The 14,078-nt window shown below is 37.8% G+C and overlaps 1 protein-coding gene across 10 annotated transcripts in view; it reads right to left on the reverse strand.

The window, feature by feature from the left end:
• Positions 1 to 560: 560 nt before the first annotated feature.
• Positions 561 to 14,078, reverse strand: part of HECTD1 (HECT domain E3 ubiquitin protein ligase 1) — a 59,659-nt gene continuing 46,141 nt past the window's right edge. For 9 of the 10 annotated variants that reach the window (XM_036383217.2, XM_036383212.2, XM_036383209.1 and 6 more), the window contains 15 exons: positions 13,248 to 13,404; positions 12,179 to 12,401; positions 9,671 to 9,725; positions 9,245 to 9,427; positions 8,685 to 8,895; positions 8,518 to 8,603; positions 8,229 to 8,356; positions 6,319 to 6,520; positions 6,037 to 6,174; positions 5,175 to 5,782; positions 3,568 to 3,646; positions 3,363 to 3,456; positions 2,901 to 3,051; positions 1,889 to 2,033; positions 561 to 1,513 (listed from right to left, as the gene is read on the reverse strand). In XM_036383217.2, coding sequence (XP_036239110.1) covers positions 1,376 to 1,513; positions 1,889 to 2,033; positions 2,901 to 3,051; positions 3,363 to 3,456; positions 3,568 to 3,646; positions 5,175 to 5,782; positions 6,037 to 6,174; positions 6,319 to 6,520; positions 8,229 to 8,356; positions 8,518 to 8,603; positions 8,685 to 8,895; positions 9,245 to 9,427; positions 9,671 to 9,725; positions 12,179 to 12,401; positions 13,248 to 13,404 — 2,598 coding nt within the window. In that variant the 3' untranslated portion in view covers positions 561 to 1,375. The remainder of the gene's footprint in view (positions 1,514 to 1,888; positions 2,034 to 2,900; positions 3,052 to 3,362; positions 3,457 to 3,567; positions 3,647 to 5,174; positions 5,783 to 6,036; positions 6,175 to 6,318; positions 6,521 to 8,228; positions 8,357 to 8,517; positions 8,604 to 8,684; positions 8,896 to 9,244; positions 9,428 to 9,670; positions 9,726 to 12,178; positions 12,402 to 13,247; positions 13,405 to 14,078) is intronic. The other variant, XM_036383214.1, reaches the window with a different exon arrangement.

Consider the following 14,078-nt stretch of genomic DNA (forward strand, 5'->3'; position numbering starts at 1 on the left):
GAAAAGAAATCTGGCACCAGCCTGATGTGTATGTGCAAGGCAGAATCTTTTGGCAAGCCCCTCTCAGCAGTAGCCTGAGAAGAAGCTGTTACCAAAGACAACAAAGCAAAACTTATTACATCCATTCAACCACAATAGATTTTTTTTTTTGGTATCAACTACTTGAAAATCTTTAAAACCCTATCTTGCTTTATCTTACTGTAAGCTACTTTTCTTCCAATAAACATCACATGCTAACACCAAGACAGCCAGTCCAGCTCATGTAAAGCTGAATCAGCTGTATCATCTGACCCAGATTTTATTCCAGTGCAATAAAGAGCTATAGTCTCAAGTCACATGGGCTCACTGAAGAGCACCAAAACCTGCCACATGCAGGTGATCACTGCCAGATCACTCTTAAGAATTTCCACTTAACTCTGAAAAGATTTGAACAGAGAGATGAATTTGTGAGATCAGTAGTTCTCTTATGTAGTTCTTTGAAACCTTTAAAAAAGCATGGCACATTGTTCAGAATGTGTCCAGAGATTTAGCAAGTACTAATGAAGTATTCAGAAGAGACATTTTTATATGTTGCAAACATTTTAATGATTACTTTTGAGCTTACACATTGGGTGCTTTTTTTTTTAACTTCAAACTGCAACAAGTTAAATAAATGTTTATAATATACAAAGAAAATACAACTGAAAGTAAAACTTGCTTTAAGTGTGCCTTGCACTAGGAACCAGTGTTTTTTATTAGCTTTATTGTTGAGCTGCACAAACACACTTAAGGATTTGATCTTTATAGCAGGGCATTTGAGAAATCAAAATATATTCCCACTTGAAAGAAAAAGAAGAAAAAAAAAATGGTTGTGCATGATTATACGCAAAAACCCACTAAAATACTCCAATAGTGCAGGCACCATTAAAAAAGAAAAGGCTGGAGATGCCCATTAAGTCTAAATTTTAAAGGAAGCAAGTTTCTGACCAGTTAGCTTAAAGCCAGCAAAACAGGGATCAGTGATGGCAACCGTAGTGTACAGGGTATTAAAAGACAAACTTTACACAATACACTGTTAGAAATTTGTATCAGTGAACACTGAAAATCTGATGATCTGTTCTTTGGAACAGTCAAACAGAAACACCTTAATTTCCAGTTGTGCAAGCCCTTGAAGCATCACACAGTGTTCTGTGCCAATTTCTTGCTGGCTGTGTAGTTACAAGGATTTATTTTGTCATTAGCAGCTAACAAACATTCCACATTTTCCTAAAGCCTCACAGGTGAAAAAAGGCAAGTCTCATCAGAGCACAGCGTGGAGATCGTATTTTTGCACACAAACACAAGAGGCTTCGCTAGTATCAAAAACACTTCCATGTCGCAGGCTGCGCTCAGCGGCTCAGTTGAGATGGAAGCCTTTCTCCATGGTAGCAGCTAGCAGACGCTCCCTCATAATCTCCTCGGAAGAATACTCAGGCAACTTTAGGTAATGCACACATGTATTCACAGATGGGTAACTTGCATCTGTAGCATCAACCTGAGGAAAAAAAAGAATTTTACAGCAGTTGTTGACAGCACTCAGTATGGAAGTTAAAAGCTGTAAAGTCCTCTAAGTCATGGCACTTGCTGCGACCTAACACCAGTTGTCAAGAAACAACAGCATCAGCAAAGCTACAGGCCAATTTATAAATATACTTACTTTATATGTACATTAATACTTTGATATTTAAATATATTAAGTATACATGAAAAAAAAAAAGGTATCAGAGAGCAGACCTGAAACAAGAGGTTAGTACTAAAACCGTAGCATACTGCCAGAAATTGAATAACCAAAATAAAACCCATCATTGTTAATTAGAAAGCCCTGCAGTGCCAGCCAAAGCAGCTCCAAGGGTGGCCGGGAGAGCCGTACCTTGCGCACAACAGTGAGCCGGGGGTGGAGGTTTGCCAGCCCCCCTGGTGGGAGCGTCGAACAACCAGTGGTGAACTGCAGGAAAGCCTTCCTCTCATCTGAAGACATTCCACACAAGACTCTCACAAATCGAAGGAAGCCAGGGCTTAAAAGAAAGTAAAGCAATTAGTTCTGATAGCACTAGAAGAGAGCGTGGGGAGTTTTAAAATTTCTCTTAACTTGACACAGTAGAGTTAAAATCTTTAGTCATGTTTAAGCAGAGATTGTAAGATTCTAGGGCCTGTTGAGTATTAAGAATAAAACATCCTTAAATCCAAAAAAATAGTCTTTAATCTCCTTGCAGAGTCTTTAATCTCTTAGACAAAAAACTATAGGTACATACTTATCTTGGCATGTTATTTGGGTACCTTGCATTTGAATGCATATTACTGAGTAGAGAAGTAGAGCTCAAACATTTCAGCAGGCTTATTCTAACACAGCTCCAGAAGTGATTTTTATGTTATTGCTACCAAACATGACAAACAGTGAAACCCAAAACCAACCCCAACAAACCCAAAAACATCAAGACCACCTTCTGATAGCCAACACCAGTAAGTGTATTTGTCCCCTACATAGTACACTTTCTTTTTTTAACTACACCTCAAGAGAAAGGAATAAGAAATATGGGCAAAGTAACAAATGTGCACGGTCATAAAAAAATTATAACTACTCTCAAATATGAGAATAAAAACTCTAAAATCTAATTTTAGTAATCTGCATTAGCTGCCATTATGTTTTCATTAGTTACCTGTCTTTGAATAATTTTTAATCTTCTCTCATCAAAAAACTATCAAGTACTTTCTAACCTATCTGTTGTCTAAAATTGCATGAAACAATGTGATACAATCACCTGCTCTTCAGTAACTACCGGTTTCATCTAATTTGGCAACTTCATCTAATGAATATCCTGGACATTCTATCACTTAACACTTTCCTTTAGTTACTATTTTAAAATCACTCAGAATAAAAGTACCTATCTCTTGTATATCCCAGTTTGGGTTCGGTGTAATTGATGATATCCTCAGCTGCCCAAGAAGGTGATTGATTTCCACACAGAATCATCTGAACCTCTTCATGGCTGAAGGAACTCAGCTTCTCCATTGGAAAGACTCTATTGAAGCCATCTTTAATTTACACAAGATACAGTCATAAACTTGAGTCCAAATAATGTTTATAAAATAATCTCAGCATTTAAGTTGTATTTTAGTCAAACCAGAATCAATCAATAGTTTCTTATTAAGGTAAGTGGAGCATCTTCACAATTAAAAACAGCATAACTAATGCAAAGGTATTCTGAAATTAGTATCTTACCTATTGCATTCTTAAGTAAAAAGTTTATTTTTGAAAGCCATTCTATGCCACCACTTCAAACCAGCATCCCCTAAACACCCATTATTCCACCTAACCTCACATACATGGTTATATTTACAATTACCTCTGAAGGCCTCCATTTGTTTCTGTATACCAGTATGCATGCAGAAGTCAAACATGAGATCTACATACTCCTCTGCATTATCCATTGTTACAGTCTGCAAAGACAGTAGATAGATACTCTAAGAATTCACTGTTCATTAAAGTTATTATTGAGACCATAAAATTTGAACTGCTGGTTAAATTGTAAAGGTAGGTTATTTTCTTACCTCATCTTCACCACCTGGTTTGAGATCCACAGCCGTAAACCCATATACTTTGGATGAAGGGCAAAACTGAAAATTTAAACTTCAAAATACAAAGGTAGTTAATAACTGAAAACAAGTCTGCTACTGCTTTTGTAAACACACCAGATTTACAACCTGTCACACCCAAAAGCACCTCACTGGATTTCAAACCATTGTGAGTGGATCACTTTGAACCACTGTTCATGTATATACAAAAGCACAGAACTACAAACAGTAATGGACTACACAGATAATATGTGTTTCAAACATATGGTATGCAAATGCATATTCTTATTCTCTATTTACTTGGATTTGATAACCACTGAAAATTTCATAAATTGAAATTTTAGAACTATCAGCTTTTTTAGAGCTATCAGCTTCAAAACTACTCAAATCATTTAATTTAGTTTACAAATTCAGAAAAACAATTTCCATTAAATTCCAGCAATAGCAATTACAGAGCCATTTGAACTATTAGGCATTTAGGCTCTTCAACAGTGATACTTGCCTTCTCTCTATAACAAGCCAGGCTAAATTCCACAAGCCCTTTGAGGACATAAAGCTATTAGAGATCACTGACAGAAGGGCTACCAAGATTGGGAAGGGTCTAGAGAGGAAGGCATACAAGTGGCTGAGGTCACTTGGTCTATTCAGCCTGAAGGAGACTGAGAAGAGACCTCACTGCAGTTACAGGGGAGAGGCAGGCACTGATCTCTTCTCTATCGTGACAGTGACAGGACACGAGGGAATGGCCTCAAGCTGTGTCAGGGGAGGTTTAGGTTGGGTATTAGAAAAATCTTCTTCCTCCCGAGGGTGCTTGGGCACTGGAACAGGCTCCTCAGGGAAGGGGTCACAGCATCAGCCTGGGGGAGTTCAAGAAGTGTTTTGGACAATGCTCTCAGGCACAGAGTGTGACTCTTGGGGATGGTGCTGTGCAGGAAGATCCTTGGGGGTTCCTTCCAGCTCAGGACAGTCTATGATTCCAAAGCCTTAAGTAATTACTGAACTCTGACACTACACAATTTTTGTGGCACAATATGATTATAATATAATGGTAGAAAAACTATTGTTTCAAAGGAAGTATTTAAAACCAGGGAGGATGACATCCTGACATGGGTTTACATAGGTAGGAGCATTTCATCTTTTACAGTCGCTAAAAGTCAACACAGGCTCTGTTTAACATGGATTTATACACTGTACTAGGAATACAATCTGAGATGTCAATCTGTCCTCTTTAAAAGCTCTCCAAAACACTTAATAAATTTCAAGTAATCAGAGCAAAGAAATTACTGAATCACCCTTTTTTTAAAAGCTGTGATTTTACAAGCAGCTGTTTTTACAAGTATTTATGTCTCCAGAGTCATACATCATTGCAACATAGCCACATTTAAGATCAGGAAACTGAGCAAGTGAGAAGAAAAAATCCTCAAACCAAAGAAAAATAATATGGCTGCATCTCTATGGATTCCCCCTTGCAATGATGCTATTTAAAAACTAAGCTTTATTATTAATTAATTCGTAGCTATGTGTTGGCTTCTTCCTCTAACACAAGATTGTTTGCCTACCTATAAATAAATATGAAAACTTACCCCAAGTCCTCTATGCTTAGAGGAGGCCCTGAACCTGACGGATTCTTCAGCATTAATTCCTGCAGTTTGGTGTTCTTTTCATCTTCTGACAGATTTTTGTTGCTTAGAATTTGACGTCTTTTAATTGCAAGGTCCTTAATTTCTTTTAGAAACCTAGCTCTATGTGGGTTTACTAATTCAAAGTCTTCCCATGTCAAAATTCCATTAAACCAGGCAGGAGGCTTTGGTTTTGGTGGATCAAGAATAAATTCTGATTTGGAGTCTTCTTCCAGACTTCCTACTGACAAAGAATCATGTCCTTCTTCTGTGGAAGCCTCTGACTGACTTTCAGTACAGTGCAAGTCTCTGTCACCCCGTGATTCATATATCAACTTACTCATGTTACTTTTAATGTCCCCCATACACATGAGTTTAAAAAAAGGCTTAGAAATGGGTAAATCCACAAGTCTATTGTCTTGAATGCATTTAGCCAAGAAAATTCCAAGGAAATGAAAGAGTTTGGTTATTCTTTCAAGTTCATCACTATCTTGTGGGAATGGTGCTGTAAACAGTCCACATGATCTCTGTACATAGTAGCCAGGTGGTTTCAATCCACCACCGATATCAACCTGATTTAAGAGAGAGACAAAAAAAGCAGACATGGTTAAAGGTGGATTTCATTAGATATCTGCACTAACTTCTTATACCCTACTGCTCCTTTAAAAAGGGAATAATTAAAAAAACAAGCTGTGGACCAGAGTAATCATTCTTGACCATGATTACCAACTGCTGTATGAACATGTGTTCTTCCTACCTGGATGTCTAGCTTGCTTTCCATTTTTTTTACACAAGTACTCAGTTTAAAATACAAATTAAAATGTACCTGTCGGGACTCATCATCTGGAAAATCATCATCACAAAGCCAAGCTCCCAAATCTGTCCTCTGAAATTCTGCTGCCACCAATGCATAAAATTCCAAGGTGGGACCCAGGCCTGTTCCTTCCTCCCCTAAAAACTCAACCTAGAAAAACATAAGGAAAGTTAATAGTAAAAGAAAATCCTAGTGAAATGTTCAGCGTTGGTAATGGAACAGGATATTCAATATCCTGTCCAGTACACTAGAAACAGCTATCTAACCTCGCTCTGCTAGGCAGATATGCTTTACCTCTAGAACAGATTTTCTGTCTGCATGAATCTGCATGACATTTTCTGCCCATTCCATCAAGGATTCACCTCGCGGAACTTTCACTCTTTCATGTTTGAGGCGTCCAACTCTGAATTCCCCTGGATCATCCCGTCGCACTGTGCTCGTGGTCCTTGTCCGTTCCACAGTGGCTTCACGTCTGTTCTGCAGCCATACAATCGCTCTGGAAAAAAACCAAACACCAGCTGTTTAAAACTTCCATGTCTTCCATGCATCAAAACTTGAAAGTAGTCACCAATAAAAAGTGACTTGCTTAAGTACTAATTGCCTCCTAATTTTTTTTAGGTATAAACCAAACTAAACTATTTATCAGCCTGAAATGCCCCAAAATATGGGTTGCTTCATATTTTATGAAGTCAGAAAACAAAATAATTTTTAATATAAGTGCCAGATTCTGATGATGGCACCAATGAAAATATACAATTCTTGATCTGAATTCCTGTAGTTTTTACACTACAGTGGAAAGAACAAAAGGTAGCATTTACTGTTGAATTTTTAATCACAGATGCTCAAAACTGTTATAGACACATATGACACCTTTCATTATATACTGTAAGGCAGTTGCACATCACCCCATTGATACTGACCAAGTTTTGCAGTTATTTATTTACACACTCCTTAGAGCAACACAGAACCAAAGTTCAAGTGCAGTCATAGACAAATTGACCCATCAGCGAAGAAATGCTACATTTAATAGCAGTACTTACACAAAGTCAAATTTCCAAATTTTTGTATGTATTATCATTTATGCAGCAATAAACTATCTTCACAGCTACCATTTGTTGATTGTTTTGAAAAAACAGCCAAGCGTCATGACAGACACAGAGAGTGTACACAGAGTTCATACAGAATAGATGAGTTTCAAGAACTACTTCAGTATTTTAAGAGCTTAAGAAAGTTCTTTACTTACAAAGTAACTAACATGCAATGTTTCCTGAGGCATCTCTTAAAAATGCAGCTTCTCTAAAAACTACCTTCTTCCAAAACAAAACAAAAGACCACAACATACGGACCATCTTTCTGCAGAAGTTAAAATTTTTACACAATAAAAAGATATAAACTGATGTCTTGCAAGTTAATACCTTTTCTTCTCTTCCTTTTTCTTTCTTTCTAAATACCTCATTTTGCATTCCTCATAATGCACCTCTACTGCATGTAAGAAAAAACCGTAATTTTGGCAATTCTCTCTCTACCCTCTGATTTGGAAAATAAAGTGTAGCAACAGCCAAGAAAACCTACTTTTCCCTTCTTGTTACAAAAAAAAGTATACCAGCAAAAAGGTTTACACTGTCTACATACTCTAAAAATTATGACTGCTGCAATAAAACTATTAATGATTCTGAGGTAACAAATAACTCTAGAGGATACCCTTGTATGTTTTAAAGTCTGATTTTGTTCCAGTTTCATTATGCAGCTTACAGTAACTTTCAAAATAGCCTATTTTTTTTCGTTTTTTTCTGTTTTGTTAAAACATTAATAAATTAAAAATAAATGAATCAAACAATCACAAGTTGCTGGAACAATAAAAATGTACATGTTTCTAAAAAACTTCTAGTTCATATGATTCTCCAAATGTTTCCTATTTTGTAGTCCTTTATGCAATGAACTGTAACCCAGACAAATTGGCCAATAGGAAAACCTGGCTTATATAAGTACACAAGCAAGTCTTCAGCTGAAGTTACAAAATGAAATTCCTTTTCATTCTGAGTTTTTCCATCTCCTTCCTTCCATCACCCAAAATTATTCACATGTGGCAAGAAAAATTTGTCTCATTAGGATTAAGGTCCTTCTGGAAATCAGCAATTTAGAAACTGTTATATGTAAAAAATGAAAAGGAAGCAATCATACTTCTTGTATTTTATTTTTTTTACCTTGATGCTCCAAATGCTGTACATGTGAAGTACAACTGTCTCGTTTCAAACGGAATTAAGAAAGGACACTTGCTTGTTAGTTGCTCACACCAGTCTGGCAAAGCTCCACTTGCTAGTGCCAATGGTTCCTGTAGTTTAATGCATGGAATAAAACATGTATGAAACAATTCAAAAATCAAAAATGGCAAAAACCCCAATAATTTCCAACAGTCAAGGTAAGGAACAGAATAACAGAGTCCTAAAAACAATACTACAGATATACACTGCATATAATGTATTAGTGTAATACCTCAATCTGTTGCAGAATCTTTGTAGTAATTTTTTTACTTGTGAATTCATCTGGTGGAAAGTTAAACTGAGGATGCTCATCTCCTTCTGAAAATAATCAAGAGAAAAGTTTTCCTTTATTTCTTTTCATTTAAGTATTTCAGAAGCTCTGCCAATTAACTAAGTTACCTTCTTGAGAAGTCCGTGTTGTGTAAGGGTCACTGGCAACTATATACAAAATTCTAAGTAACTGCAGAACATCTTCTACTCCACAGGAGTTTTGTCCACTGCCAGCTTTGGCCTGGGGTTGCTCCTTGGCCAAACTAAGGATATCAGAATTTTGAAGAGTAGAAATGGCCCCTTGACTCAATCCAGATTTTGATCCATGTTCACAAAAGTCCTGTAAAAAAGAGAATGGTTAAGAATGAAAACTGTGTGTTTTGCTCTCTTTAGGACTGTATTCCAAATTGATTTGAAAAAAAATCAAAACAGTTACTGTGTTCAAACTTAACACTTAATCAAACTGTGCATGGTGCAAATCACAATCCAAATGCATTTTAACACAACTATGTTTAACGGAAGACATTAAAATGAAAAGGCAAGAGCAGCAAAACCTAAACTTGAAACTGGCTTTTGAACATTCAACTTCCCTATAAATACCATGGCTCTCCCTCAACAAGAATCTTTAAAGCTGCAAAACAAAGCACATAGCCATTCATAATAAAAAAAGTTTGGATGCAGACATATACCTTGTATGCAGCTATGAGCTGGGAACAATTTCTGTTTTTCCTAATACTTTTATTAGTGCCGGTTAATTTCCAGTGGCGCAGGAAAGCTGAGTCTGCATTCTTCTGCAGGTAGGTTATCAAGTCATTCTTTGGTAATTCATCAGTGCCAAGGTACTGCTCCACATGCTCTACTGACCAGCAACCCTACAACAGGAACCACCAAATGTTGGTTTTTCCTGATTGTAAAGTCTTCAAGATTTCACATGCAACATGTAATGTTTTTTGTTTTTTTTTTAAGGGAGCATGCATTTACAAATACACTCACTAATACTCTTTAAGTAATTGAAAACTGTTAGTTTTTTTTAATGTAGCATTTCAAAAACTGCAACAATATTCTTTTGCTTTTATTAAACAGCCATAAAACAAAGACACAGAAGTAGGTCTTACCATTTTTCCACTTTCTTTCTCCTTATCAGAATCCTTCATTTCTCTGTACATGATTCTAGACATCAAAACAATAAATTAATACTTCATACTTACAGCACATCCTCTAAATTCTGAGGTTATACATCAACTTGTTAGGTATCAGTGACATTTAGATACTGTAATGTAAAACAGCAACAGCAGCTGTTCTTTGCTGCACTAAACATCTGAGATACCCTGAGGCAGCAAATTTCTCAAGCTCTATTTTCATGATGTTGGTATCTATCTTGCAAAGTATTTATGTTTCTTTAAGTGAGACTGGAGTAATCAAACAACCTTCATTGTGCCAATTTCCCAAATCAACTTTAGATTTTTCACGTGCACCAACTCTTTAAAATTTTGAAATCCTAGAGAAGCTTGCTGTGCATTAACTTAGAAGACATGCACATTTACAATTATTTCTCATGTTTCTCAACTATTTCTAACAAAAAACCAGTTTGTTACAGCATGCAATTTTTGACAGAAGACAACTCAGAAAATAGGCACAACAGAAAAGCACTGACAAAATCTGAACTACAATTAAAAATACTGCACCCCTCCTTACTGCAGTTGTCACTCCTATATACATCACTCTTCTAATATGACAGAAGTTACATTGATTAAGGTAGTAAATGGAAAACACTCCCCACCACATAGTCTTACAATTTCTGTTTATTACTATAAAGCTATTAAGGTCAAATTAACATTGAGAAAATAACTGAGGTAGGAAGGGCCCTCAAATATCACGTTTAAATAGAATTTCCTGTATTCCAGTTTGAGCCCTTTTTAATTCTTGCCCTCTCAAATGTCACAACAAAGAAAAGTCCACAGTCTGGCTTCCCTATGTTCTCCATCAGGTATTGATACACATCAGTAAGAGCCCACAAGTCCTTTTTCCTCCAGGCTAGACAGATACAGATCTCTCAGACTCTTTGTATGACAGAAGCAATCAGCCTTTTAATCATCCTAGCAGCCCCTTGCTAGACTCACTCCAGTGTTCATGTCCCTCTGGTACTGAGGAGCCCTGAACTGGGACAGAGCACTGCAGGTGTGACTCACCAGTGCTGAGCAGATGGGGATGATCACCTCACCCAACTTTCCTAATGCAGCCCAGGGTGCTGCTGATATTCTTTGCTACTGGGCTCCACAGCTAGTTCATGTTTAGCTTTATGTCCACCTGGACCCACAAGGCCTTTTTCACCAACCTCCTTTCCAGGCAGCTGTCCCCCAGCCTGAGCCGTAACACGCAGAGCTGTTTTCCCCAGCTGACATACTTCACATCTCCCTTTGTGAAATGTCACAAAGCTCCTGTCTCCCCATTTCTCCATCATGATGAGGTCTCTTAGAATGGCAGCACAACCATCTGGTCCAACAGTGACTCCTCCCCAGTTTTGATTTGTCTAGAAGCTAAGGGTCTGCTCTGTCCCATCAGAGAGTCCACTAATGTAGATGTTTAAACAGTCCTGGACTCACATCAACCCTTGGGATACACCAGCTGGCCTTTACACCAAGGACCACAACCATCTGAGCCCAACAGTTCAGACATTTTTGAGACACTATCTAGTCCATGCTCTCTAAGTTTGTCACTGAGAGAGAAAGCAATGAAAGCCTTCCCAAAGCTGAGGAAAATAATATCTGCTGCTTTCTTCTCATCCACTGAGCTAGGCATATAGTAGAAGGCTATAAGACTGGTTAAGCATGATTTTCTCTTCATAAATCCATTCCACCTACTTCCAATCACCTCCTTATCCTTCATCATTTGAAAATGGTTTCCAGGACTATCTCCATCACCTTTCCAGGGATGAAAGACTGACCAGTTTGTCATTCCCTAGATCTTTCCTGTCTTTGAGGGAGGCTGGAATGACACTTCCTTTTCTCCGGTCCTCAGAAGTATCTCCAACCCTCATGACCTTCCAAAGGTAACAGAGAATGGCCAGCTCCTATGGGTACATTCCATTGGGTCCCATGGACTTGTATAAAAGTGCTCACTAACCTTTTGCCATTCACATATCACCAGATTCAATTCCAGATGTGCTCTGGCTTTCCTAATGCTCTGCCTTCAAGTTGGGACAACTAGGATTCCTCCTAGATCACCTGACCCTTCTTCCACTCCTTGCATGCTTCCCTTTCACGCTTTTATTAATCCATGCAGTTCTCCTACTGACTCTGTCTGACTTCTTACATATTGGGATAGGCTGTTCTTAAGTCTGGAAAGTGATCCTTGAAAAAAATCAACCAACTCTCCTGGTTGATTTTTTGCTAGGACTATAACAACATGAGATTTTCCCAAGCAGATCCCTAAAGGTTATGATTTTTTCCCCTGGTTTTGCAGGCACAGCAGTAGTTTTAAAACCAGTAATAACATCCTGACATAAATACAAAAAAAATCTAATTCTAGCATTGCTTATTACAGAGGAAGAGTTAAAAAATTAACACCCATTTCCTAATCAGCCACAGTGTTCTCTACACAGAATAATGAAGTGGTGAGCTTACGTGTATGTTGGCTCCCAAATCCGTCTAAGTTTGTCTGATTTCACGCTGCCATTACAGGAAAGCTGTAACAATTTCTGTACATAGTAAAAGATGGTGGATCGAAAGTTTGTTAGGGGTAGTTCTACTTCTCGAGTTGTTCCAAGACCCGAAACTTTCAAGGTAAGTGCTAAACGTGGTGAAGGCATGCACTCAACCTCTTCCAAGAGTTCTGAATGAGGTGTACCTGCAAAAATCATTTGAGAACCCTTAGCACAAAATACATAGTGCATGACAAGGTGGCCTAAATGTCAATAACATGGTTCAATAAGGAAGTGTAATGGTATTTACTGCACACATGAGATGAGACAGAGTTCTAACTATGAACTAAATTATGACTGAACCATTTCTTTATGGGAATAAAACTAACAGAAATTTCTGAAATCCCTACTGATGCCTGTATCTTGGTAACATATATTATCATAGCACATGCATTCTTTTCTTACACACTACCTGCCTTTCAGTTCTTCAGAATAAGCAGTGGCTTATTTCCATCTATGCTAAAACCTACTTATTCCTCTCTGTAATGAACTCTTGAGTACATCCACTGTGCTTGAACAAGAATGAACTAAGGAGGCAAGGAGCAAGATCAGGTGCTGTGCTGTTGACTGTACACACTGCTCCATCACTGCATTACCTTGTCCCTGCTTCAGCTTTGCACTGTTTCAGCACACCCTCTCCAATCAAAACTATTCTGGGTAGCTTTAACACAGTTAAGTCCCTGCAAGTCAAACCAGGCATCTTTAGCACATCTTTAAAGTATCAAGAAATTTTATTATTTATCATGGTAAGAGATGATCCTAGTTAAATTCCTAAATATGCTTATTTTACACAGCACTTAATTTACTCTTCCCTCAATAATGCTTAGATCTGCAGAGGTAGATTAAACTCTCATTCAAACAGAGAGAAGCCACACAGCCACAAGAGCATGTTGTACTGATTAATAGTGACAGCATCCCCAGATCCAGTGGGCACTTAACAGTGAATCTCCATCCTAAAGCCAGATTAAGCATCACATACGTTGTCAGCATACCTGGTGGAGGGATTTCTAGGTCAGTTGTCTGTTGCACATTAGTACGACCAGGTCTTGGGTCAAAAGCAGGCACCAATGCAGAAAACTGTCGTTTCAACACATAATCATCATCCCATGTTCTCCTACGGCCTCCTTTGGTTTCGTACTCCTCTTCTTCCTAATAAAAAAAAAAGGGCAAATTAAAAACAAAACAAAAAACCCTAGCTGTTTTTCTGATTCTGCTAAAGAGAATAATTTGATTAAAAAATTGAGAGTTCATGAATACAGCAGTCACACACTAAACTGCAACTCTACTCAGCTCTGGTAAGGCTGCATCTGGAGTGCTGTATCTAGTTCTGGGCTCCTCAGTCAGGAAGGTGTGAAGCTCCTGGGGAGGCCTCCTGAAGAGGCAAATGAGAGGGGACCTCATCAATGTCTGTCAGTATCTGATGACACAGTGTTAAAAAGATGGATCCAGGCTCTTCTCAGTGGTGCCAAGCAACAGGACAAGAAACAGAAACTGATGCACAGAAGTTCCACCTGAACACGAGGAAGAACTTTACTGTGTGAGCAAACACACACTGAGACGGGTTGTGGGCCAACCTGGAGATATACAAGAACCATCAAGACACAATCCTGTGCCATGTGCTCCAGGATGACCCCAAATGAGCAAGGAGGCTGGACCATATGACACACTGTGGTAACTCCATTTAATCATTTTAAAATAATATTATTATATTTTTATAAATATAATTTATAAATTTATAAATATAATATATTATACTTTTAAATAATAGTAACGCCATTTAATATTTTTTTAAATGGATCAACATTCTACAAACTGAAGTTACT

The sequence above is a fragment of the Molothrus ater genome, chromosome 6, assembly GCF_012460135.2.
Source record: "Molothrus ater isolate BHLD 08-10-18 breed brown headed cowbird chromosome 6, BPBGC_Mater_1.1, whole genome shotgun sequence".
In the NCBI taxonomy this organism is placed as follows: domain Eukaryota; kingdom Metazoa; phylum Chordata; class Aves; order Passeriformes; family Icteridae; genus Molothrus; species Molothrus ater.